The sequence below is a fragment of the Crinia signifera genome, chromosome 2 (genome assembly GCF_055691185.1).
Source record: "Crinia signifera chromosome 2, ASM5569118v1, whole genome shotgun sequence".
In the NCBI taxonomy this organism is placed as follows: Eukaryota; Metazoa; Chordata; class Amphibia; order Anura; family Myobatrachidae; genus Crinia; species Crinia signifera.
Genome location: NC_139218.1, coordinates 382814388 through 382840163, shown reverse-complemented (window position 1 = coordinate 382840163; position 25776 = coordinate 382814388). Strand labels below are relative to the sequence as shown.

Below are 25776 nucleotides of genomic sequence, written 5' to 3'. Positions count from 1 at the left end.
GGTCTTCAGCAATGGCCATGTTTCTCCTTTTTCTCACTTGCCAAAATCTGGGACATCTGCGACATGATTTAAGGAACTGATCTCTTTTCTTTGTCATAAAGGCTACCAATCTCTTCCAGCCTCTCTGTACACCTGGTACCAATGAGGAATTTCTTCTCATGTGTCTCGCTGCCTGCTTTGTTTTCCTGCTCACTTTCCTTCTCCTCTGCATTTTCTTTCCTTTCTTTATCCATGCTTTCTTTCTCTTGATAGGACCCATGTTATGTCACAAGACTAGGGCTCTTAGAGAAAAAAACAAATTTGCACTATCGCAAAAACAAATTCGCACTATCGCAAAAACAAATTTGCACAAATCGCAACTGTGACCTCCAGTAAGAACTGTATATCACATCTGAGACTCTGTGTCTTCAGCAGCTGTGTGATGTCATCGGTAACTGTGATGTCACAATGGAGCATAGTTCTAAAGGTCACCTACATTATGACAGCTGATATGAGGTGTTTTTTTTGTTTGTTTGTTTTTTTTCTTTACAAATTCTAAAACTTATTTTCACCAGTTATGAAATTAACTATTAGAAAACCTAAATGTGTTCTTTAATATTGCCAATGTTTTCCACCAGTCCTACAAGGAGTTATTTGCTCAATGTAGCTTATATCTATCTAGTGCTTAGTGCTGCTTCAGTAATCCGGAAGCCCTATTTGGCTTAATGGGGACAACCGATAATGGGGCAGATGTATTAAGCCTGGAGAAGAGATAAAGTGGAGATCAGGCAAAAGGAGATAAAGCACCAGCCAATCCAATCCCAACTGTCATTTTCAAACACAGTTCATTGGCCATTTACTAAATGGTCCAGTCAGGAGGGCTCAGGAAAGATTCATTCATCATTCATTCCAGACTGTTTGAAACCAGTTTACACAAAAGCCATATACATAGACCGAACCTATAAGCCAGGGGTTCTCAAACTCGGTCCTCGGGACCCCACATGGTTCACATTTTACAGGTCACCCGATAGGTGCAATCATTACTTATTGACACGTTTTAAGAGATCCACAGGTGGAGCAAATTATTTCACTTGTGATTCTGTGAGCAGACCTGCAAAACATGCACTGTGTGGGGGTCCTGAGGACCAAGTTTGAGAACCTGTGCTATAGGCACAGACTTTTTTTTATTATCTTTAAGTATGGTAGGGATCTAAACCTGTGGAACACATGGGATGGGGGGATGGGGGTGAAAAGTCTGCAGATTGCTGCATGTACGTTCCCTGTTCTATCCCCCCCCCCCCCCGCTGCATCTTGGAACCTTCATCCTGTCACATGGCCAGTCAGCACTGCTGAGAGTTGTATCTTGCCACAATGTCCCGCAGAGATCACGGTTACTATGTTCATAGTCTTTGGGCCGATCCATTGTTTGAGGATTTGGTAGGGAACCCCATATTTGTTACTACCACTTTCCTCTTAACCCCTTATTTATGTGCTCTTTAATAAACCCTTCTTACTCTGTGGGCCTTGCTCCTCTCCCTCCTGTGTTGCCCGATCCCCCCCCCCTCATTCGCTTCATCAGGTGTCGGTGCTCATGGAAGAGAAGAGGAGTCTAATGAGCGAAAACAGAAACCTGAAGGAGCAGCAGGAACAGTCGGAAGAGGGCACGGGGACACCAGTGTTTGGCAAGAAGCTGCTTCTGCTGCAGAGTCAGATCGAGCAACTGCAGGAGGAAACTACCGGTAACGGGAGAAGGGTGGGGCCTAACGGTCAAGAGGACCAGCGCTTGCTTTACGCATGGCTGTAGGAGCTTTGCGATCCGGTACATGTGGGGCTTGCTTGATGGCGGTTTTTGCTGTCTATATGGGAACATGTAAATTATAGGGATTATAGCAGTTGCAACATATTTTTATTAACCCCTTCAGTGGTGATCCAGGCTGCTTTCCAGGCTATGCTTCAGTGCTAACACTTCCAGGATTGCCATTGTCTTTTCCCCCTCCTTGGCTCTGGGCAGCACCGCTGAGCTGAGCAATGAGCTCCGCTTCAGCCGCTGCCTGTCTGCGGCTGCCCGGCCCCAGCTCCTTCCTTCCTGGCTGTTTGCGGCTTGACCTTGCTAACGTCACGCCATACACAGCCAGGTTGCTGGGGTAAGTTCCGGAAAGCGCTGCCCGGCCTTGGGACACTCATCTGTGTTTTTTTTTTTTTAGGGAGCCCCCTCCAAAAATCCTGCCCTGTGGGGAGCACTCCCTAAACAAAAACAAACTATGACTACTGTATGTGGTTAAATGTCCAGAATGAATGGCTGTCCATGTGCCCCCAGTGGCTTTGGATGATCTCTGTGAGAGGCCGCATAGAAGGTAACTTGTGATGTTTCTGGGCTTACTTCAGGCTGGAGAGCGCGAGAGATGACTACAGACAGCGATGTCAGGATCTGGATCGGGAGGTTCAGGATCTGCACATGCGTAACCAAGATGTAACCGGGCTGGCTTATGAGGCGCAGTCCCTCAGGGATGAGATGGACGTACTCAGGTGAGCAGTGGTCCAGGGAATGGGTCTCTCTGGCCTGGAATTGCAGAGAGATCACCTGCTTTATGACTTATTTATCCCTTGCCTGATGTGTGGCCACAACTTGTAATTTAGTGAGACTAGATTGACTCTAGGCCAGTTGGATTATCAGACTATGCACAGCAACACAGAGTATTTCAGGAGTTGAGCCAGCTGTACTTGTTGAAGTCTTGTATTTGTAAAGTAAAACAGCAGGAGTGGAATGGATGCATCAAGAATCCAGAGGCTAAAAGTTGTATGGTAGAAGGAGCAGAGTCCCCAACAGAATAGTGATATGAGGAGGCAGCAGGAAGCCACAGGCTAAAGGCCCCCATACATTAGTCCAACTTGTCCAAGTTGGACCTGATTTCCCCTGCAGCTCCCCCCCTGGAGGGGGTCAGACACGATTAGGCACTTGATGTGCCATGTTTTGAATGTGATTTATCATATGCAACTCCCGGGGATCTGCAGGGGGAGAGGCGGACAAAGAGGCAGCGGATAGGGGACGCTGGTGAGTCAGGCAATTGGAGAGGCGGGGCAGCGGACACAGATGCAGCGGGTGGGGGATGCCGGGGGGGGGGGGGGACTGGGAGCTGGGCAGGAGGATCAGGAAACTGCAAGGGAAAAAAAACACCCCAATACTAATTAATGGACCGAATCAAATGAATCAGCAATTGGTTGAGAGAGCAATCAGCCAATCACTGGGTGCCCATTCATTTGTATTGTTTTTTTTTTCTTTCCTTGCAGCTCCCTGATCGTCCTGCCCAGCTCTCCGTTCACAGGCGTCCCCGGCCCGCTACCGCTGTGTTCGCTGCCTGCTTGTCACTGCCCTTGCAGTGTCCCCCCGCCCAGAGGCTGCACATAAGTTTTAGAAAGTGTTGTGTGCAGCCGGCCCGACTCGGATCCGGTGCGCAGAGTTACATCAGAAGGAGCAGGGTACCCAGCAGCACATAGTAATGATATGAGTGGGGAATAGTGGTAGCAGGTAGACTAAGAGCCAAACAGGCACTGTATGTACTAGAAGGGTAACAGATCTGAAAGAGGCCACCTTCCCTGTCAGTTCCATGTGTTCTATACAAGGGCGTAGCTACTATAGCGGCAGGGGGTGCAGCTGCTATGGGGCCCAAAGCTAAGAGGGGACCCCTTCCCTGTCAGTTCCATGTGTTCTATACAAGGGCGTAGCTACTATAGGGGCAGGGGGTGCAGCTGCTATGGGGCCCAAAGCTAAGAGGGGACACCTTCCCTGTAAGTTCCATGTGTTCTATACAAGGGCGTAGCTACTATAGCGGCAGGGGGTGCAGCTGCTATGGGGCCCAAAGCTAAGAGGGGCCACCTTTCATGTCGGTTACGTTTATAGGTATGTAGGTGTGTTTTTTTTTTCTTTAATACAATGTATTAAATGAATCGCCATAAAATTCGACACAACACAACAAAATACAGTAGCAGTAATATCACAATAAGTCAGATCCAGTTTTATTAGACTTAAAGATAAGGGGAAAAATTCTCACAATGACCGTGCGGCGAACCGTCAAAGGCAATAGAACCAAGAGTAGGTCGAGAAGGAGAAGACATAAGGAAAGAGTGTGTGGGAGAGGGGGGGGGGGGGTGTTTTGAGAAGTCGGCATGGAGACCAGATCTTGTTAAATGTTTTGGAAGTATGTATTATGGCAGCCATATATTCCTTAACACTTTTGTTGGTAAGCTGCTCAATCAGAGGTGTGTCACTCAGGTGCCAAAAGGGAGGGGCAGTTCTGTCTAGGAAAAAACATTTGGTATCCCAATTGCACACTGAGTGAAACATATGAAGTTATGTTTCACTCAGTATGCAATTGGGATACCAAATGTTTTTTTCCTAGACAGAATTGCCCCTCCCTTTTGGCACCTGAGTAACACACCTCTGATTGAGCAGCTTACCAACAAAAGTGTTGTGCAGTTGAGAGGCATAGATGGGTCAGCATTAGGAGGGATTGCTGACACCTGAGTGCCATTGGAGAAGCCAGGGGTATCTCCAGGTAAGCTGTCTCTCAGATGTAGTAAGCCATTATCATGTGGCCTTATACTGGGCTATTAAGCCCAGACATATATGTTACTGCTAATGGGATGGGTTTGGGAGTGTGGTCCCCCTCATGTTGATATGGCTGGTCTGCTCCAGGTCAGCACACCCTAACACTTATTTTTTCCTATCACATTGTATATATTTTGTATTTTAATCACACCTTCACTTCCCTACATAGCACCTATGTGCTTCTTATTAACCCCTACTAATTTTCATTTGTGTGCTGCCCTGGAGTACTCAGCCTGTGTCGGCATGTTGGGGGCCCACACCCCAGACCCATACCCAGTATTAGGGACCCCCAGTGACAGAGATGCCTTGACGTACGGCCTGGGGGCTTAGCCCTATATCTGCAGATATACGCAACCAAAATCTCTGTGTTATGAAGTTATGTTTCACTCAGTGTGCAATTGGGATACCAAATGGTTTTTCCTAGCATATATTCCTTACCTGGTATGTTTAGAAGATTGAATATAACGGCCTGCATGGGGAATGTGGGGGATTTTTCCAGCTGCATAGTTATCATTTATAGCTCTGAATGAAGCTAAACATTTCTCCACTTTCCAGACGATGCTGGTCTAGAGCGGTAAAGTGGTTAAATAGCCCCCCCCGCCCCAACAAAAAAAAAATTGTAAGCTCCGCTGAGGCAGGAACTAGGGTGTACCCAGCTTAATTCTTATCAATGAGATGGGTGTAACTATAACTATAAACCTTTCAAAAATAATTAACAGCTCTTCCAACACACCCATGAGGTGGCTGCCCAGTGTCGTTTTTTTTGTGGGGTGTCGCCAGTAGCCCTAATCCCCAGATGACATTGTAGTTCAGACCAAACTACAGACAAGGAAAGTCGTGACTGCTTAGAGTCGGTTAGCAGAACTGTACCGGACAGGTGGAACACGGTACATCTCCGGAGAAGTAGCCGAGGACAGAGCAGGCAGCAGGTGCAACAGGTGTCTATTCTTTGTCGTGCAGTTCGCCATTAACTGATGATATGGTATCTAGCTCCATTGGCACGTTATGATAGCTTTTACCCCATTTAGGGCACACAAATTGAATGTCGTCAAAGAGGCTTTGGTCCATGGCAGGAATCGGTTCTTTGTAGGCTTCGCTGTAAGACACGGGACATTGTTGATCTGTACCATGCACATGTGCCTTGCACATGTGCCGTTTGAGTGGAGACGCTGTTTTTCCAGTCTCTATGTTTTGCCATGCAACTGAAGAGAAGTAGGGGTGTTCGCGCACGTTGCCGTTTACCCCGAGCCGGAGGGTCTGGTCCTTGCACAGGAGTTGGGATATAATGTCCTTTGTTGCGGGATCAGTAATACCTGCGTACGACGGTTCTTTCTTAAGGGTATTTCTCATGATCTCTTCCTTATCCTTTCCAGGAAATTTGTACTGCGATCAGATCTGAATAAGGGCCATAGTCTTCACGTCACCTAGCTCTGATTACTAAATGTATTACCTATCTCAACCTATCAGACTGTTGCAATAATTATTTAGAATGCACATTGAGGGTTACTAATCACATTTAATTTTACTTATATCCCTTTACTATCACTTCAATTTCACACCAATGTGATGCCATGGGGTGGTTCTGCTGGGCTGGCCTGGGGGGTGTTGCGCCATGGACTTGTCCCAGAGTAGTGTTAGGGACTTGTCCGATAGAGGTTACCTGGACGCGGTGGACAAGCCGATAATAATGTCCATCATTATGTTACAAACCTCAGAAATGCAACACTACAATGATATTAATAGGTCTAGCATTTATATTTAGTGTACACCTGCAATCTCCTCCTCCTGCTTGCTGCACCACAAATCTCAGCAGGTAGCACCTCACATGTCTAGGGTGTGCAGTCTAGGGCCCCTCCCCCTATGTACTGTTAGTGAACAAATCATCTCCCAGTTCCATATGATTCCTGTATTTATACATACTAATCATATCACCTCTCCAGTGACAACATATTCAGCCTGGTTAACCTATCTTTGTATTCTAGTGATAATATTCTAGTGATTGTATGCTAGTGATTATATTCTAGTGATTGTATGCTAGTGATTATATTCTAGTGATTCGGTGTCACAGCTCAGCAAAAATCTGTATATCCATTCGCAGCTCACTCACCATTAAATTATTTCAGCACTATTTGCAGCGTGTGCATCTTACTCTGCAGCTGTGATGGACAGTGGCGTTGAGAGGGGGAGGGGGCAGGTACTTTTTACCTAGGCCCGGGCCTGCTGGGTAGGCCTGGGTCCAGCTCCCCCTTCCCCCATTGCAGGCAGCCAGGCAGTGGGAAAAGAGATGACAGGCTGCCACCGCAGCACAGCCTCTCTCCCCAGCTCAGCACATACTGCTTTTAAGTGTCATGTGCTGAGCTGGGGAGAGAGACAGCAGCGGCAGACTCATCTCTCTCCTTCTGTGTGTATGAGGCAGGCCCGCCATCAGGAATTTTGGGGCTTGGGTGTCATTTCCAGTCCGGCCCCCCCTCCATCTCATTTGACTTACCGTACCCCAGCTCTTGCTCCCCCATCACGTCTTCCGCTTAGCTGCAGCCCGCAGGTTCCGTAGAGCAGGCTTCTTCAACTCAGAATGCCGGCGGCCAAATAAAATGCAGCACCGGCTGGTGAACTGATCAGAGCTTGCATACTGGCAGCTACTCTGATTTAATTGGCTGCCGGTATCCTGGGTGGAATAAGCCTGCGCTCCGGGATCTGTTTTGTTCAGGGCACTGAGCGCAGCGGAGGCAGTTGGGAGGGGGTTTGCGGTGGGCAAAATGAGCTGCCTGGGGCCTTCCAGAGGCCGGGGCCAGGGACAGCAGTACCCAAAGCACCCCCCTATTGGCGGTCCTGGTGTGAGGAGGAACCCTCATAAATTACGGTCCCCCCATGGCCACGCCCTCTCCTGGAGGCCACACCGGCACACCCCCATCTGGTGGCCACACCTCCTTTTACCGGCGGAACTGTCGGGGTCCCTGATAATGGGATCAGCCTGTATTGGCTATCAGTGTTCTGGGTGCCTAGCGTATGTACCAGCATCTTCTATTTACTGTACAATAAAGCAGAAAACCTGCTATTCTAATGAAAAATAGCCCAGCGGGATTGTACTTTCACTAGACATCTTTCCTTGTATTTCATGTTTCGAGTTAAAAACTATTTATTTTATTTATTATTTTACAATTATTTTTTAAGGCATAATTAAAACATTCATTGCGACAATTTTTCACAAAAAAATATCTTATTTTATTCCTTTCCCCAGACAATGACAGTTCTCACAATACACACAATGCACACAATTAGGGTAACTGCTGCTAATTAACTAGCAGCAAAGAACTCTAGATGTGTTTTGATGACAGAACTATAAAGAAACAGGTTTGTGATTTTTGCCTTACATCAAACCAGCAGGAGCATCGTGACTATAATACCCTAATATGTAACTAATTACTGTATAGCATCTATTTTCGTTATCACTTTTTTGAAAATGTCTATTCTTTTAATCCTTTGAAAATTTAGAAATAAAATTCAGTTTTGTATTTTATTTATTTATTTACAGTGTATTATATAGCGCAGCAGATTCCGTTGTGCATTACAATAGTAGACAGTTGTGAAGTTATCAGACTCACTGTAAGACTGTAATTATTATATTTTATTAGGTGTAGTGATTAATGTACTTTTTAGTCCGTCTGTACCCTCTTGTTCTATTCCCCAAATCTGTGTGTATTTCCAGAACCATAGTATTTGACTGTATATTGCCCAAATATGATCAGACAGGAAATGTCCACAGGGGTGAGCCAATTCCCCTGCTATTTACAGGAAGGTTATGTCCACAGGGGGTAATCAGGACATAACCAAATTACCTTCCTTGTATTTACACTCCTTTGTGCCTTTCTGGACTCTAGTAGACTCTTTGGAACCGGACCCAGCAGGGGGCAGCAGCAGAGGGACAGCTGCAGCTTGAAGGGGGGGATATACCTGACTCTTGAATCCACCAATCTGGACCCAGTGCAAGTCCACTGATAGTTCAGGTACCGTGGGAATTTAGAAGGTTTTAAAATGACTTGTACACACGCCGGCTCCTCATGTTAGTCGCAATCCTGGCTCAGGGGTCATAACCTCCACTGGATCTTGTGGAACACATCGTTTGCCTGGGGGGGCATCCTACTAAGCTCTGGTGTGGAGCGTCCAGTGCTGTGTGGATTTACACAGGTTTCGGCTATCACTGCTGTGTGGAATAAGTGATAGTTTTGTGATTTGGAACTGTGATGCTAAAAAGGACTTGGACTGCTACCTGGATGTTTCTATGCTACATTTTGCCTCTTGCTCCTGTCTTTATCTACTTGTGTGTGCTGTGATAAAAATAAACCATATTTTGGTTTCATCTACTCGGTGTCTGAGTGATTGAAGAACTCGTATCCTCACATTTGGCGGCAGCGACAGTGGGATCATTCAGACACCAACCATCGAGCACAGAAAGCAGAGAAGAGAGGATCAGACCATATGTAAGGAAACGGAAAATGCAGTAAGGTTAAGTTCAGCAAGTGAGCAGGTGTCAGTCCTGTGTAAGGGAAAATGTTTCCAAGGAAAGAAAATCGATGCCTCAAGACCCCTGGAGCAGAGGAGCTCAGGGATGGAGGTTCTTCAGTGTATCGGCAGGCTGGGAAGCCGGATCTGTTATTTATTGTCAGAAAAATGCAGTATATCTGGGAGTACTGGGAAGAAGCTCAGCAGATGATCAGCGGGTGGAGAGTATCCAGCATACAGGACAAGTTGTGTTACCTGGGGGATGCATTCCTGCACTGTAAAGGTGAGGCCACCTCGTGGAATCTGCTGGGGTAGCCAGAGTTTGTAGAATTTACAGAGGAAGTGATTGCTACAGTTACCCAGATGCTACAAAGAGGACAATATTCTGAGGCTGAAGGACAAGTCCAGAATAAATTGATGCCCCAGATAGAACCAGAGGAAAGGTCCAGAAATGGGCTACTGCAATCTGGGCAGACAACCGAGGGGTCTGCCACAGAATTATTTGTTACCACAAGAGAAGGGTCATTGTCAGGGGGCCCCCTAACTGCCCTTGAAGAAATGAGTATGGAGGAGCTGATAGCAGAATGTCAGCTGCGAGGTATACCCGTCCAATCCTGCACGCGCAGGGAAATCATCCAGAAGATCCTTCAAGATCAGGGGGATCCTACAAAAGCATTTACCGATTATCGGGCATGGATCCTCAATTTCGGTGCACCGCTGAGTGTGTGGGAACAATTGGAGTGTCTGGAGGAGTGCTTTATTGTGGCAGAGGAAGAGGCGACTAATCACGGGCTCCTGGACACCCCAGCATGGCGAGACCAGTGTCGCAGGGTGGCTGATGAAAGGCACCGTCTGCAACAGCTTCTCCCACAGCCTAGGGAAGAAGCTGGTCAGTGTTCAATACTGGGGGAGGTTATCCCCAAAGTGAAGGAAGTGGGGCCCGTTAGCCAGGCACCCCAGGAGGAGCTGCACTACAGCTTCCCTTTTGCTGAGATGGAAGATGAAGAGCTATTATCCTGCTGCCAGGGGATCTATGAGGACTGCGTCCAAGAAGAGATCACCGTGGGTAGAGGAGTATTCGCCAACATCCATTCCACAAGAATACCAGTCACAGATGACGTCTTGTTTCAGGCTGCCCAGCATATTCAGCTGGGGAAGGAGGTTATCCAGGAGGAGGAGGTGTGCGCAGAAGTAGCTGCAGGTCAGAGACTGGTTTTTAAGGGGACAGTGCTAGCACGGCCTGTCTTGCAGCCACCCGCTGAATTGTTCCTGATGGAGGGTCCCTCCTCAGCCCTGGGCATTGAGACCAAATGCTGTACTGAAATTTGCCATGCCCCTAGTTTGGGTTTGAGGGAGGAAGGATGTGACAGAGTGGCGGAAGTGCCAGGGCCAGAGTCCCTATATTGGCCTGCTGTTTGGCAGCTGTTCCTTGTGTAAGAGGGGGAGGTGGAAAGTGCTCCCTGCCCCATTATGCCAGAGGCAAAAGTATTAGTACACCCTATAGGTGTGCCCAGTGTAAAAGGTTACAATGTTGCAGAGAGGGGGTACCCAGCATCTGAAGAAGAGGAATTGCTAAATCCCTTGTTAGTTCAAATGTATAACTTAGATTGTGATATTGCCCTTGCTGATTCTGCAAACCAGCCGCCTTTTACAAGATGGGTTTGGTATGATGTCACACTGTGGGACTCAGGTGGTACATCCAAACCTCAGATTCTCTGCTCTGCATCTCACTACAGGTTGTTATCGGTTCTGAACAACTTGGTACAGGGACTAAAATAGTAGGGGAAGGAATGTGAAGTTATCAGACTCACTGTAAGACTGTAGTTATTATATTTTATTAGGTGTAGTGATTAATGTACTTTTTAGTCCGTCTGTACCCTCTTGTTCTATTCCCCAAATATGTGTGTATTTCCAGAACCATAGTATTAGACTGTATATTGCCCAAATATGATCAGACAGGAAATGTCCACAGGGGGTGAGCCAATTCCCTTGCTATTTACAGGAAGGTTATGTCCACAGGGGGTAATCAGGACATAACCAAATTACCTTCCTTGTATTTACACTCCTTTGTGCCTTTCTGGACTCTAGTAGACTCTTTGGAACCGGACCCAGCAGGGGGCAGCAGCAGAGGGACAGCTGCAGCTTGAAGGGGGGGGATATACCTGACTCTTGAATCCACCAATCTGGACCCAGTGCAAGTCCACTGATAGTTCAGGTACCGTGGGAATTTAGAAGGTTTTAAAATGACTTGTACACACGCCGGCTCCTCATGTTAGTCGCAATCCTGGCTCAGGGGTCATAACCTCCACTGGATCTTGTGGAACACATCGTTTGCCCGGGGGGGTGGGGCATCCTACTAAGCTCTGGTGTGGAGCGTCCGTGCTGTGTGGATTTACGCAGGTTTCGGCTATCACTGCTGTGTGGAATAAGTGATAGTTTTGTGATTTGGAACTGTGATGCTAAAAAGGACTTAGACTGCTACCTGGATGTTTATATGCTACATTTTGCCTCTTGCTCCTGTCTTTATCTACTTGTGTGTGCTGTGATAAAAATAAACCGTATTTTGGTTTCATCTGCTCGGTGTCTGAGTGATTGAAGAACTCGTATCCTCACACAGTGATAAAACAAACTGGGTAGCAACAGACAGACTTGGAGGTAAGAGGGCACTGCTGCAAGTCATTGGCCTTATCAAGGACGGGGACGAATCGGCCTACAGACAAGAAGTGGACCGATTGGCCCGGTGGTGCAGCAGCAACCATCTAGAGCTCAATCCACTCAAAACCATTCAGATAGTAGTGGACTTTAGGAAGAAGTCTGTTGGTGTTCCTCCGCTAACGATTGCTGACAGCGTGGTGTCCCTAGTGGACTCCTTCAAGTTCCTAGGAACCACAATCTCCCGGGACCTTAAATGTGGGCCCAACACTGATACTATTGTTGGAAAAGGGCAGCAGAGGCTATTCTTCCTTAGGCAACTGAGGAAGTTCAACATCCAACAGGAGCTCCTGCTCCTCTTCTACTCCGCGATTGCGGAGTCTGTACTGTGCTCCTCAATACTGGTCTGGTACGGCTCTGCCAGCGAGAGAGACAAATGCAGACTCCAAAAGGTCAGAACTGCGGAGAAGATAATAGGGACAGACCTTCCCTCTGTCCAGGACCTGTATCTGTCCAGAGCAAAAAAGCGGGCAACGAAGATAGTCAAGGACCAACTACATCCTGACCATGGCTTGTTTAACCTGCTGCCATCAGGCAGACGCTACAGGGCTATTCCCACCAGGTCCACCAGAAGCCTAAAAAGTTTCTTTCCTCAAGCGGTTCACCTGTTGACACATGAACTCATGAACACCTCACTGCAGACCTGGCTAAAAGGTAGATCATGATCTACCAGTAGATCTCGGAGCATCTGCTAGTAGATCATGACCAAATGAACAAAAATACACTTGAACTAAATGCTGGGTACACACCAGGACGACTAGGGCCCGATCCCCTCAATCTAGATCCAATTCCGACCAATTGGATGTAGATTGTAGGTAGATTGGGCCCTTTTTTTCCCTGTTCTGGTCCGATCCCGATCCGATGCGCGGCCCCGTGGGTCGGTCGGTCGTTATTCAGATCCTACCTGCTGCAGGTAGGATCTGAAGAACGACCATACAGCCGGGAGCGGGTCGCCATCGGATCGGACCCGCTCACGGTGCACATCGTGAGCGGGTCGTGCCCCCCCGCGTCACCGTGAGCATGTCGGACGAGACACTGACGACCCGCTCACGATGTGCATCGTGAGCGGGTCGTCGTGGTGTGTACCCTACATTACACCTGAGGTATTTGAACGCCAGCTCCCAGTAGTGTAGTGAGCCCCTGATGTCATTATGTTACTGGAGTATTGTGAAGAGCCCTCTGCAGCTGCTATATATCAGCCTGGCCCCACACACACTGTGGAGGTTATTCTGATCGGTGCGGCCAAACGTGCGTACGTTCACTATTAACGTACGCTATCCGTACGCGGCCGTTGGGGTTAAGTCCACCCACAACTCAGCCGCATACGTACGGCCAGAAACAACGTCAAAGGGGAGTGGCGTACAATTGAGCGTACGCCAACGTACACGGACGGATCAGCCCTTACACTCCGACAACTGGCGTACAACAGAGCGTACGCCGCCGTTTACGGACGTCTCTCGCCCGTCTTCCCACCGACTTCTTGCGGAGATCTGAGCGTACGCCAGCTTGCACGGACGGGTCCCTATTGTTTTCAATGGAAAACTCAGCTTATGTCACCGCTCGTGAGAGTGAGCGTACGTCCGTGTACGCTGGCATACCCTTCACATATATGGACCTGCAAATCTTGCCTTTCAACTCGAATTCTGACAATTGATTAATTAATCTATTTGTTATTCAATTATTGTTTTCTATTAACTCAATTGTCTACCTTAATAAAGACCCTAATAAAACAAAATTTTAACCCTCATTACATGTATATTTGTTATGTTCTAATGTGGCATTTTAATCACTATCTATGTGTCCCCATATTGCTGTTACTTTTAAATCAAGTTATGTTGGTGTTTCTGTATATGTACTAAATTATGTCCATAATTAGTTTGTCCAAAATGTGTAACATGTACTGTATACCTACCCTGATGTTATGTGTGATGTTTTAATCTAACAACATTAAACATTCATGCATTTTCACTATGTGTGATATTACTCAAAAACACACACATTCACACATCAATCATTACCCCTCACCTCAAATTACAAATATAACTTACATTACACATCTGTATGTACCTACCCTTACAAGCCCTCTAACATATTTATTATTAAAAACACAGGCAATTTATAACACAATATAAACTTTTATTTATAACAAACATAATAAGGGGGGGGGATAAAAATAAATTAAATGCGGGCCTCCAGTAGGCCAAAAAGAATTTGCAAATAGAGGAGGGTCATGAAGATCTCCCGAATAAGGGCTGCCACCTCCTCCTGCTGCTGTTCAGTGTCTGTAGTGAAGGGATAAAAAAAAAAATTAATATATAACATACACAAATGTTTGTTGTATTTGTACATAATAAAAAGTTGTGAGTTATGTGTGAAGGCCACATACATTTTTAAACTACATTGAAGATGGGTCTGCTGTAAACACAGTACTAAAAAATAATATGTTAACACACACATACTGTACATAGTAAATAACATTAATTAAATTACTCCTTCTTGGATGAATGTATGCTGTATCCCAATTGGTAGTTTGGTTTTGGGGGACTCTCCTCTAACCTCACAATTAGGCTGTGCTATTTAAGGGTTATGACATTGTTGTGGCTTAAGCACTCCTTACTATTTTAAATTTAGGACATTGCTGTACAAATTATAGGCCTACAGCTATGTTTGTAAAGCATGCATCCGCATGGCCTCACACACTATTAACAAAACAATCTCTACATTTATGTTGCACATCATGCTGGGAACTGGAGTTACCCAACACCTGGAGCCACATAACTACCACACCACTAATGTCGGATATCTCATTGGATGTACTGTTATGTCAATTATTCAAGGGGTGAGGCATGGCCACACTCAAAAAAACCACCAAGGGGACCCTTGTTCCTGGAGAAGGACAGGACACACCTCATGGTCGCCCTGCAGTGATATGTTGCAACTAATGTTGATGTTGGATACACATATGTGGTTGTTGTGATTGTTTATGTGTAGAAATGTGTAGGTAAACATTAGACACATTATTTACTTACGGCTACTTGAGCCATCCTGGTCGCCGCTGGTTGGGTGTGCGGTGGTTGGGGGGGTCAGGAGCAAGGGGGATGGGATTGGAATTTGGATGCTGGTAGTGGGTGTGAGTGGGGATTGGAGAGGTTTGGGGGTGGGTGGTGGAGAGGTGTAGGGGGGTTGGAAATGGGGTGGGGAGGGGGTAGGGGTGTGGGTGGGGGTTGGGGAGGGGGTGGGGGTTGGGGAGAGGGTGGGGGTTGGGGAGGGGGTGGGGGGAGGGGGTGGGGGAAGGGGATGGCGAAATTGGGTGGGCCCCAGCTTGACCCATTGTCTCCTCCTCTTCTTCCTCCTCCTCTTCTTCCTCCTCCTCTTCCTCCTCCTCTTCTTCCTCCTCCTCTTCCTCCTCCTCTTCCGGCTGCTCCTGGGCTGCCTGGTCCCGGGCTGCCTGCTCCCGGGCTTCTACGCAGGCTCTTGCCCGTGCTGAAATGTTCATGTTGATGGCATAGAAATCGAAGATTGGGTTTCATAAAAAAGGGGGAAAGAAAAATTCACATTAGTCATGCTCATAACCTTCCAAATTATCATTGCTGTTATATTTCAGACATTTATCATGCAAACTAATTGATATGCTACACCCAAAAACTGAGCAACTACTTAACCCCCCCCTATACACCCATATACACCCCCTATACACCCATATACACCCCCTATACACCCATATACACCCCATATACACCCCCTATACACCCCATATACACCCCATATACACCCCCTATACACCCCCTATACACCCCATATACACCCCATATACACCCCCTATACACCCATATACACCCCATATACACCCACATACTCAGGAACATATTTATAAAAAGTACAGAAAACATTTGCAAAAAAACGCAGACATACTAGTAATAAAAACTTACATCGGGCAATATGGCGGCGAAGTGTGCAAAGCAACACTGGCTGCCGCCGGCGCAGGTCAGACCAGCGCCGCTCAACTTGCCCCAGGCTTCTGCGGACGCCGGTCGTGGAGTATATTAGGCGGCGGGCAGCAGTATACGCCCGCCGCTTGTCCATATTCGAGACATATGGGCCCCTGGGCCCCAGGTGACGGTCCATGACCTCAACCAAGGCCAACAGCTCCTGGGTCGAAAACGGCCTAGCCCTGGTTGAAGTCATAGTGGCAATGGCGCAGTTAATAATTGCAGGTACATATATCACTTTTGGTGCTTGCTGATTGGTCTAAAAAATTGTTTGTTTGGTATTAACTTTATTAATCCTTCTTACATTAACAAACTGGATGCGAATAGAAACTTACGCGGACCGTTCCGATATACACAGACCAAAACCAACAGCATGCATTCAATGTAGAGAGAGGAACTGTATATACAGTGTGCGAAAAATAATACACGCAACCGTCTACTAATAAATACGCTGCTTAAAGGGGGCACAATACACCGTTTTCCATGGAGAGACGTACTGTATATACAGTGTGCGAAAAATAATACACGCAACCGTCTACTTATAAATACGCTGCTTAAAGGGGCACAATGCAACATGTTGGTGTATGACAATTTCATACTCATTACATATGCAAGGAAAGCATTATAACGTGATGTTTTGAAATGTGACTCAGAAAGCATACACGAACTCCAACAGATACCAGCTACAACACTCATCATTGGAATGACAGGTGCACACATTTCACGATGTAGCACAAAATGCTCCACAACCTGTGTATGTGCATATACAGGTGATTGATCAGGTGCGTTGAGACCTGCGTAATTTAAGCGGCAATTATCGGCGGGAAATATCGGCGTAAATGAGCAAATACATTGCGGGGAAAAATATACGCCCCCTTGTTCATGGCGGGAGATTAACATATAAATATTCAGTCAGATGCAGGCCACAATTGCTGCAAACATGTCTAGTTCAGACGATTCCGCAGCTGAGGACGCTCTCCAGAGAGCAAGAGCAGAATCCTTGCTTGAAAGGTTGAGGCAGAGGGAGCAGGAGAGGACAAGGAGGACCCAAGACCAAGCGGGCCCCTCAGTAACAGGCCCTGTTCAACCTCCACCAGCTCCACAAGGGCCAAGCAACCAGCCAGAACAAGAGGTTGCATCTCTCCAAACAGGTGTGACCCAGCAGGTGCATGGTAAGAGAACTGGGGCCACCAGAAAACAAGCTGCAACATCGAGGGTGAGGACTGAGCAGGATACCACCACCAGAAAGAGAAACCCTGCATTTGTAGAGGCCGAATTGCGAATTCTAGTGCCCAGGGCACGCGAATGGATAGAATTGGCACCCAGGAAGCCGGGTGCCAGTGCAAGGAGAAACCTTTGGGACAAGATCAAAGAGGAAGTGAACCAGGTGTCACCAGTGGTCAGAGATTGGCTAGCGGTGAAGAAAAGGTTAGTGTGTTTGTCAGGGCTATTTTTCAGCAGCCTCCAGCAGGAACTGAGGCCCTTATTCTAGTTCACTCAGACAAAATATTTCTTAGATGGACAAAACCATATGCACTGCAGGTGAGGCAGGTGTTACTTGTGCAGAAATAATCAGATTTGGGTGGGCTTTTACATCTGCCTCACCTGCAGTGCACATGGTTTTGTCCATCTAAGAAATATTTGGCCAGAAAGAGTGAACTAGAATAAGGGCCTCAGTTCCTGCTGGAGCCTGCTGAAAAATAGCCCTGGTGTTTGTCCCCCTGATAATGTCATATGTGTGTACATATGTTACATGTATGTTTTGAGAATAATAGAAAGGTGTGTTTGTAGATAGTGCTACACTTCAATGTCACATGTGAACACAACCATGTCTAATAACCCACATTGATATATGAAACATGCACCATTGGTGTGATGTGAGGTTATGGGCACAGTTCTGCTCATGTTAAGTATGTGATGGGACAAGAGAAAGTGTGTTTTTGAAAGAGTTGTTGTAACATGTTCCATATGATGCTACTGAAACAAGAATGACCAAACTGTGCACATGTAGCTGGTGAGAAACTATACATCCCAGTATGCCATCCCATAGTTAAATTACTCCATAATAACCACATTGTCAAGCTATGGTGGAATGTGTAGTTTCACAACAGGTGGAGGTGCATAATTTGGCCATGGATGATGTCATTTCTGCATAGTGATGTATGTATGTGCATTTAGTGGCCTAATGAATGAGATGAGACACTGAAATGCCTCCTAATGGAGACATTAATGTGTGTGTGGGACACATATGGCTAAAAAAATCACCCACACTAGGAAATGTCACGTAGCTAGGGGTACCACCTAGTCCCTTTAATTCCGGACACATATTAATTACACAGGTTCTGTGGCTGGCTGACTTCAAGACTCCACTTCACCTAATTTTAAACTGCCACAGAACCTGTGTAATTAACATGTGTCCGGAATTAAAGGGACTAGGTGGTAACCCTACACGTAGCACAGTGGTGCACATATCTCATGGTGATATTTGTATTTTTAAACTTGTAGGTGGACTGACTTCAAAACGGCAATGAAGAGGAAGATGACTGACCGGTACAACCACAGCATGTCCACCGGGAGAGGGCCTATGCCCGATCATTTGGAGTATACCCCCCTGGAGCAGGACGCCTTGGACGTCATTGATGTGGCCGAGGTCAGGGGGATCTCCAATATGGACAGTGAGCTCCCGGCGGAGGTCTTTGATGCTGCTTTTGATGGTAAGTCACAGTAATGCATTGTATTTTGAAAGATATTTTTTAGTGCGTATGTGATGGTGACATTGTTTTCAATTATTATCCTAGCAGAAGCAGAAACCCAGGATGTACCGGCAGCATCTTCCTCTGCAGAGCCACAGGTGGAGCAAGTGGTCCAGCCTCCACCAAGAAGACACCCCCAGCCCCAGCCACAGGAGACATGGGATGAGAGCGTGTTGGTGGTGCTGGAGAGGATCGAGCAGCAAGGGGTGGATGCTGCGATCCGTCAACAGCAGGTGGCGGAATTTCTGGCGGAGTGGAAGGCCACAAACAGGCTGCAGTGTGAGGCCTTGAACCGCATTAATGACACTCTGGCGGCTGGCATGCAAAGCATTGGCCAACACCTCAGCCGCCAGAATGAACTTCTTGCGGAGCAGCTGACCACCGCCAGGTCCCTAAGGGACAATCCCCCATCTGCTGGCCCACCCCAAGCTGCTCCCCAACCTTCCACCTCTGCTGACCCTCCTGTGTCCACTAGGGGAAGACGCCGCAAGCCAGCTGAGCCAAAGGCCCCTGTCCCCAAGGCCCCATCTAAAAGGGGGGAAAAAGGGCCCAAATAATGAGACCTGGTTCACTTCCTCTGTGGTTGGACCCCAAATGTTTAAATTGCACTGGACATCCACTTCCTGAGTTGGCCATCTATCCATTTGCGTGCCATGGGCATTAAAGTTCGTATTTTGACCTCTACAAATGCAGGATAAATTTTTGGTGGTGTGTATCTTGCTTAGTATTCACCCTGGTTGTTGCAGTACGTATTCTGGTGTCCCCATTTCTTTCACCATTGCATTTGCAGGGTAACACATGTTTGGAGATATGCAACCTCTTGTTCTGGCTGTTTTTTTATTTTTGTGTCTATTTTATTTGTTTATTTGATTTCTGACATTAAAGTGTGAAATAAGCTGTGATGCTGAACAGCAAATAAATTTATTTTACCAATTAAATCAAAATTGTGGTATGTGTAATTTCTTGTGTGAAACAAATACTAGATTTATGTGTACTTACTGACCAGGGTATTTTTGAACATTTGTTGAAGTGTGGTAGAAGTTTCCCATGTGTAACCCTCTCCATGGCCATTCCCATGTTCCTATCCAACTTTTCCCTGCTAATTAGTTTGTGTCAGCACATGTGCAGAGCAACTTAATAGGTGAGAAAGCAGTTTGTGTGCAGGTGAGGTAGCTCCTACAGTAGTAGGTAAAAGCAGGTCCAGAACAATGCTTTCCTCATGGAGTGGGTGAGGCAGACAAACAAGGGTGAAAAGGTAAATTTGTGTAGGAATGCATATGTGTCCTCCCTAAAAAAAGATGTGTGAATGGGCCAAACATGATAAAATTGCTTGTGAACAAACATGTATAACTTTTTAAATATATATGATTTTACAGTATCATAAGCAGATGTAGGAATCCTTTGTTAGAGAGATGTGAGTGCAATAATGTGATTGGTGGCATCTTACATCCAGAGTGTAGTAAAATCCAATTCATAGCAGATCAGATAGTGGTACAGTTCTGTATTTTGGGTACTATACAAAGATTGTGTGCTAAATAGTGGGCATGGGCTTAAAACATTGCTGAAACATCCTTTGTAGGTGTTAGATGTGGTTTATGTTATTGTATCCTAAATACAAAACCTATGTTTGTATTAGAGTGAACACGTTGACACATGTCGACTTGTGTAGATTGAGTGTGCTACTGTGTAAAGTCTATGAAAGCACGTAGTGAATGTGTCTAACTGTTTAGCAAATACCTACCTTAGCATATATAAGCAGGTCTTAAAAAGATTCTTACCTTAAATTAAACAAACCTTTAAATGTCGAGAAGTATAGAAAGATAAGCTTCCAATGTGTTTGAGTGCTGTGTGTGGCTTGCAGGTAGTGAAATCATGGTTTGGACTTAATAGACTGCAGCATTGCTTATTACATTCAGGTGTATGTGTTTGAGTAGGAATCAGCGTTAATTAGCAAACTCAGGCGCACGCTGGCATGCGGTATCTGTAGGGGTGGTCTGAGCTGGCGGTTGGCGGCCGCCTGTCTGGTGTCCGAAATGAACGGTGCTTTAGGCGATCGTGCGGTAGTAGCACCGCTCATTTTTGGTGCACACCCCCGTGTACGCCCATATTTACGCCCATTTTCCCTCATTATTTCGGCCGCTCCCCTCAACACGCCCCTATGCCGCCCCCAATACCCGTACACTCGCGTACAGGTTTTTTCGCACGTAGAGACCCATCCGTAAGCGTTGGTGAGTGTTCGCGCCTGCGCATTAGCGAATCTGCGCATGCGCAGATCATGAAAAACCCCGGAACGTACGCGTACGGCCCGGCCGCACCAACCAGAATAAGGCCCTGTGACTGTAATACCGGGGTTACCATTCTGTAACCACACTGAGGGGCAGATTTATTAAGCTTGGAGAAGAGATAAACTGGAGATAAAGCGGAGAAAAGGTAAAAGGAGATAAAGCACCAGCCAATCAGCTCCCAACTGTCTTTTTCAAACACAGCTGATTGGCTGGTGCTTTATCTCCTTTTACCTTTTCTGCGCTTTATCTACAGTTTATCTCTTCTCCAAGCTTAATAAATCTGTCCCACAGGCTCCTCACAGCTCCTGGACGCAGTGTGTGGGATTTAATTGTCTGTTATGTGTGGTACAGAGGCTGTTGGGTGATGCTGCTGGAGCACAGCCTCCTCCTGATGTATTCATATCCCACCCTGAGTATGCGCTACAATGCTTGTGTCCCGGTTATCAGCTGCTGACTGACTAATGCCCCTTTCAGACTGCACTAAAAAAATGGTATTTTGCCGATTTTTTTTTTTTTTTTTATTATTTTATTAGTTTTCTTTCGTATGAAATATAAAAGCATACATATATATGACAATACATATCCAAAATACAAATATATAACATTACATGGCAATGGTCTCTATCAATCCTTTAACGAAATCGGCTAATGTTTTGCCTATATTATCAGTGTCTTTCGCTGTGTTCTTCTTACATATTCTATATCTTATCCGTCTTTGTCCCCACATTTAGTCTATAGACCTATTTACTTATTTATTTCTCTCTCCTTAATTCTTATCTTTGTTCATTTATTTTAAAATGGAGGTCTTCCCAGGCATATTATTTCTTCGTTATACCAGGAAGTTAATTTTATTGCTTGTCTTAGCGATTCTTTTATTGTTGAGGTGGTATTTTTAATATACGGTGCCCATATGGAGAAAAAATTTTCTGCTTTCTTTTCTTTATTTAAAGACATTTCAAGCCAATCCATATGGAACAGATGCGAGACTCGGGGTTCTAGCAGAGTTATACTTAGGGTGTTATTTGATACCCACTGCGATAAGATTGTCTTCCGTGCTGCGGCGAATATTTTTGCCAGGAATATTTTTCCCCCTTGGGGTAAATTCCTTTCCCTTACTTGGGTATGTATATCCCACAAGGCCCATTCTGGAGTGATCGCTACCCTGATCTCATATCTGTTCCATATGTATCCACAGATCGTCTGCCAAAAGTTATTTACCTCTGGACACTTCCACATGCAATGCATTATATCTGCATCAGCTGTCTTGCATTTAAAGCATGCTGAGTCTGTTGTTATGCCCATTTGCCACCTTCTTTTCGGCGTATAATATGCTCGGTGCAGCAGCTTATACTGCATTTCTGCATATGTGGCTGTGATTAACGTTTTATTTAGTCGCACAAAAGCTTTTAGAATTGCTTGTGGTGTTATACCTGGTAGGTCTTCTGACCACCTCGTGAACCCCATGTTCGCTCCCTCCACTGATATCTGTTTTTTAATATGTCGATATATCAGTGATGTTGTAATCATTTTGTTTTTATTCCCCATGCTCTTTATCACATTATTTAGATTTTTCTCGGTTTCAATAGCTGGTATTTTTCTTATGATACTCTGGGCATAGCTTCTCAATTGGAAGTATGCAAACCTGGGTATTGATACTTCAGCATATTTTTCGCATAGCCCCTGATATGGCAAGACCGCTGTACCATTTTCATTCATAACATTGTGCAGAGTTCTCATTCCTGCCCTGTCATAACTTTTAATCAGTTTGTTATCTTGTAAGGTTGGCATACCTGTTTCCATGTTATACAGTAACGATTGAAACAATGTATTGTGCGATGTCATTCCTAGTCCCGCATATGCGAGCCTCCATGCTGTACAGGTTGCCGTCAGCATCGGGTTGTTTGCTACCTTTGCTGGGTATTTTGACGGCCTCATATGTAGCAAACTTATCAATGGTATTTCTGGGCAGAGAGCTTGTTCTATTGCCAAGTTTACGTAGTTTTCGTTTGCATGTATCCATTCTACTGCGTATCTAAAGTTTGCTGCCACTGTATAGCTCTTTATACACGGTAAGTTTATACCTCCCAATGAGGTTTGTTGGGTTAGTTTGTACATTGAAATTCGGGGCTTTTTTCCTTCCCATATAAATCTACTAATCTCTCTATTTAGTAACTGTATGTCGGGGTCTTTAATCAGCAGGGGTAGAGTCTGTATAACATATAACAATCTAGGGAATGATATCATCTTCACCAGCTGGCATCTCCCAATATACGATAGCGGTAGAGACCGCCATGCCCGAAAGTCTAGTGCAATTTTTTTAATTACCTGTATATAATTTGCCGATTTTTTAACGTTTTAAAACGGTAATCTGTGCGGTCTGAAAGGTGCAGAATGATTTTACCGTTTCCCAAAAAAAAAGTTTCCAAAAAAAAAAAAAGATAAAAAAGCAGAGTCCTACCCATTTCAGACCCGTTTTTTTTTGGTGCCTGAACGAGTCTGAAATGGTACTCCCCCCTGGGCAGCGCAGGGAATCGGGCGAAGATTCCGCGCACTGTTCCCAGCATGTCGCGGCCCCCCAGCACGGTGTGAGGGCGATTGATGGGCAGTGACCGGATGGGTATCTGTGGGTGCTCTGTGTGTGGGTCACTGGATGGACAACAACCGCCATCGGGGAGCCGAGGTGAGCGGGGATGGGCGGCTCAGGCTGGGCTGCGAGCGGCAGTCTGTCCTGTCCCAAGCGGTGTAATGTACCTGCAGCCGGCTCACCGCTCTCACCGTCAGGCTGCAGGTCCCGGTGCGGGGCGGTCGTGGGCAGAGCCAGATGCTGACATGGTAAGGTCTTCACGGGATGTCCCGCTGCCTCCCCGGGGGGGTGGGGTGGACGCTGCTGCCCGGGGGTTCTCCGGGGGGAGGGGGGAAGCAAGGAGACACCTGTGTACTGGTCCCCAGTGTCCCCCGGCCAGCGCTGCCAATCGCAGAGCGGCCACTGCACAGCGAGTCTCCCCAAATAGGAGCAGGGGAACAGAGGTGGCTCCCCTATCCTCAGCAGCATCTGATCCTGACTGGCTGCCCAGGTAGGGGGGGGGGGGCTGCCTGCACTGGCTTTGACCCTGTATTTGGGGTCTGCCAGGTAAAAAAAAAGTACAATGAGAAAGCTCTTAGGTTGTGCTTCACCTCTTATAGGGCCTTATTTTGGTTCATTCTTTCTGACAAAATCCTTCTTAGATGGACAAAACCATGTGCACTGCAGGGGGGGCAGATGTAACATGTGCAGAGAGAATTAGATTTGGGTGAGTAATTTTGTTTCTGTGCAGGGAAAATACTGACTGCTTTATTTTTACACTGCAATATAGATCTCACTTTGAAGTAAAACCCCACTCAAATCTAAATCTCTCTGCACAAGTAACACCTGCCCCACCTGCAGTGCACATGGTTTTGCCCATCTAAGAAGGATTTTGTCAGAAAGAATGAACCAAAATAAGGCCCTCAGTGTCTAAGTAGAAGGGGCAGTGAGGGTCATTAATGGTCAGAAGATCAGGTGTCGCTTCTCTTAGATTGGTGCAGAGGAATGCACCTCTGTGTCTTTGCCCAAGGCATCGTCACAGGGTCATAACTCAAGCTGTAAAACTCGTATGTCTGGAATTTCCCCATTACACTGTCCTCATGGCAATGTGACCATTAAATATGTATTTGTTCCATAACTTTCAGCTGTTACAAGTTGCGTACTTAAAGGGGCTGAGTGTTGATGACTGGCAGTGGCACTGGCACAGCACACTGAGAAGAGGAAAGGAAGGGGAGGCGACGCTGCTGCCTGTTCATCATTTGAATCGCGGGGGTCGCAGGGTGGCGCGAATTGCGGGAGGGTGGGGCGTGAATCACGGGAGGGGAGGCGCCGGGAGCCCGCAAATCACGGGATGAGGGGGTGCATGGGGGGCCTGCGAATCGCGGAAGGGGCGGTCCGCGAATAGCGGGAGGTCGCGGGGGTCCGCAAATCGTGGGAGGGGGGCCACGAATCGCGGGAGGGGGGTGCGGTGAATCACATGAGGAGGTCGCGGGGGGTTCTGCGAATCGCGGGGGGCCCTCGAATGGCGGGAGGGGGGCCCCGAATCGTGGGGCAAATCACGGGAGGGGGGCTCAAGGGGGGGTGTGGCGTGAATTGCGGGAGGGGGGGGGGTCGCGAATAGCGGGAGAGGGGGGTGACGTTAATCATGAAAGAGCGTGAAATGCGGGTGGGGTCCACAAATTGTGGGAGGGGGGGCCCATGAATCGTGGGAGGGGGGGTCCGCGCATAGTGGGAGGGGGTGGGGTCCGCAAATCGCGGGAGGGGGGGCGTGAATCGCGGAAAGGGGGGGTCCGCGAATAGCAGGAGAGGGGGGGCCCGTGAATCGTGGGAGGGGGATGCGCAAATAACGGGAGGTGGCGGGGGTCCGCAAATTGTGGGAGGGGGCGGGGGGTCCGCAAATTGCGGGAGGGGGGGCGTGAATCGTGGGAGGGGGGCAGGTGGGGTTCCCGCAAATCGCTGGAGGGGGGGTCGCGGGGGTCCCTCGAATCGCGGGAGGGAGTCGCGTGGGTGCCGTGAATCGTGGGGGGCCCACGAATCGCGGGAGGGGGCGGGCATCCACAAATCACGGGAGGGGTCGCGGGGGGTGCGTGAATCGCGGGGGGGGGAGGTCTCGGGAGGTGCCGTGAATCGCTGGGGGCCCGCGAATCGCGGGAGGGGGGTTGCCGGGGTCGCGCGAATCGCGGGAGGGGGGGTGGGTGCAGGCAGACCTGCTGCTCACCTGGTGGCTGTGGAGTAGCAGTGTTATGGCAGCATGGGGAGGCAGACAGTGTCTGGCACTGTGGGCTGGTTCTCTGTCACTATGTGCAGGGCTGGCGCTACCCACTCAGCAGCTCCTGCAAAGCAGGGAGTCGCCATGCTGAAAAGGTGCTGTCTCCCTCCCTGCTCTGCT

The 25776-nt window shown here is 47.2% G+C and overlaps 1 protein-coding gene across 4 annotated transcripts in view; it reads left to right on the top strand.

Annotated features, from left to right (window-relative positions):
* The window catches only part of LOC146058145 (ornithine decarboxylase-like), a 73185-nt gene that overhangs the window by 753 nt on the left and 46656 nt on the right, over positions 1 to 25776 (top strand). For 2 of the 4 annotated variants that reach the window (XM_083170181.1, XM_083170183.1), the window contains exons 1-2: positions 1291 to 1718; positions 2365 to 2505. In XM_083170181.1, coding sequence (XP_083026307.1) covers positions 2466 to 2505 — 40 coding nt within the window. In that variant the 5' untranslated portion in view covers positions 1291 to 1718; positions 2365 to 2465. Of the gene's footprint in view, positions 1 to 1290; positions 1719 to 2364; positions 2506 to 3285; positions 3457 to 25776 lie in introns of those variants that run through there. The other 2 variants (XM_083170182.1, XM_083170184.1) reach the window with 2 other exon arrangements.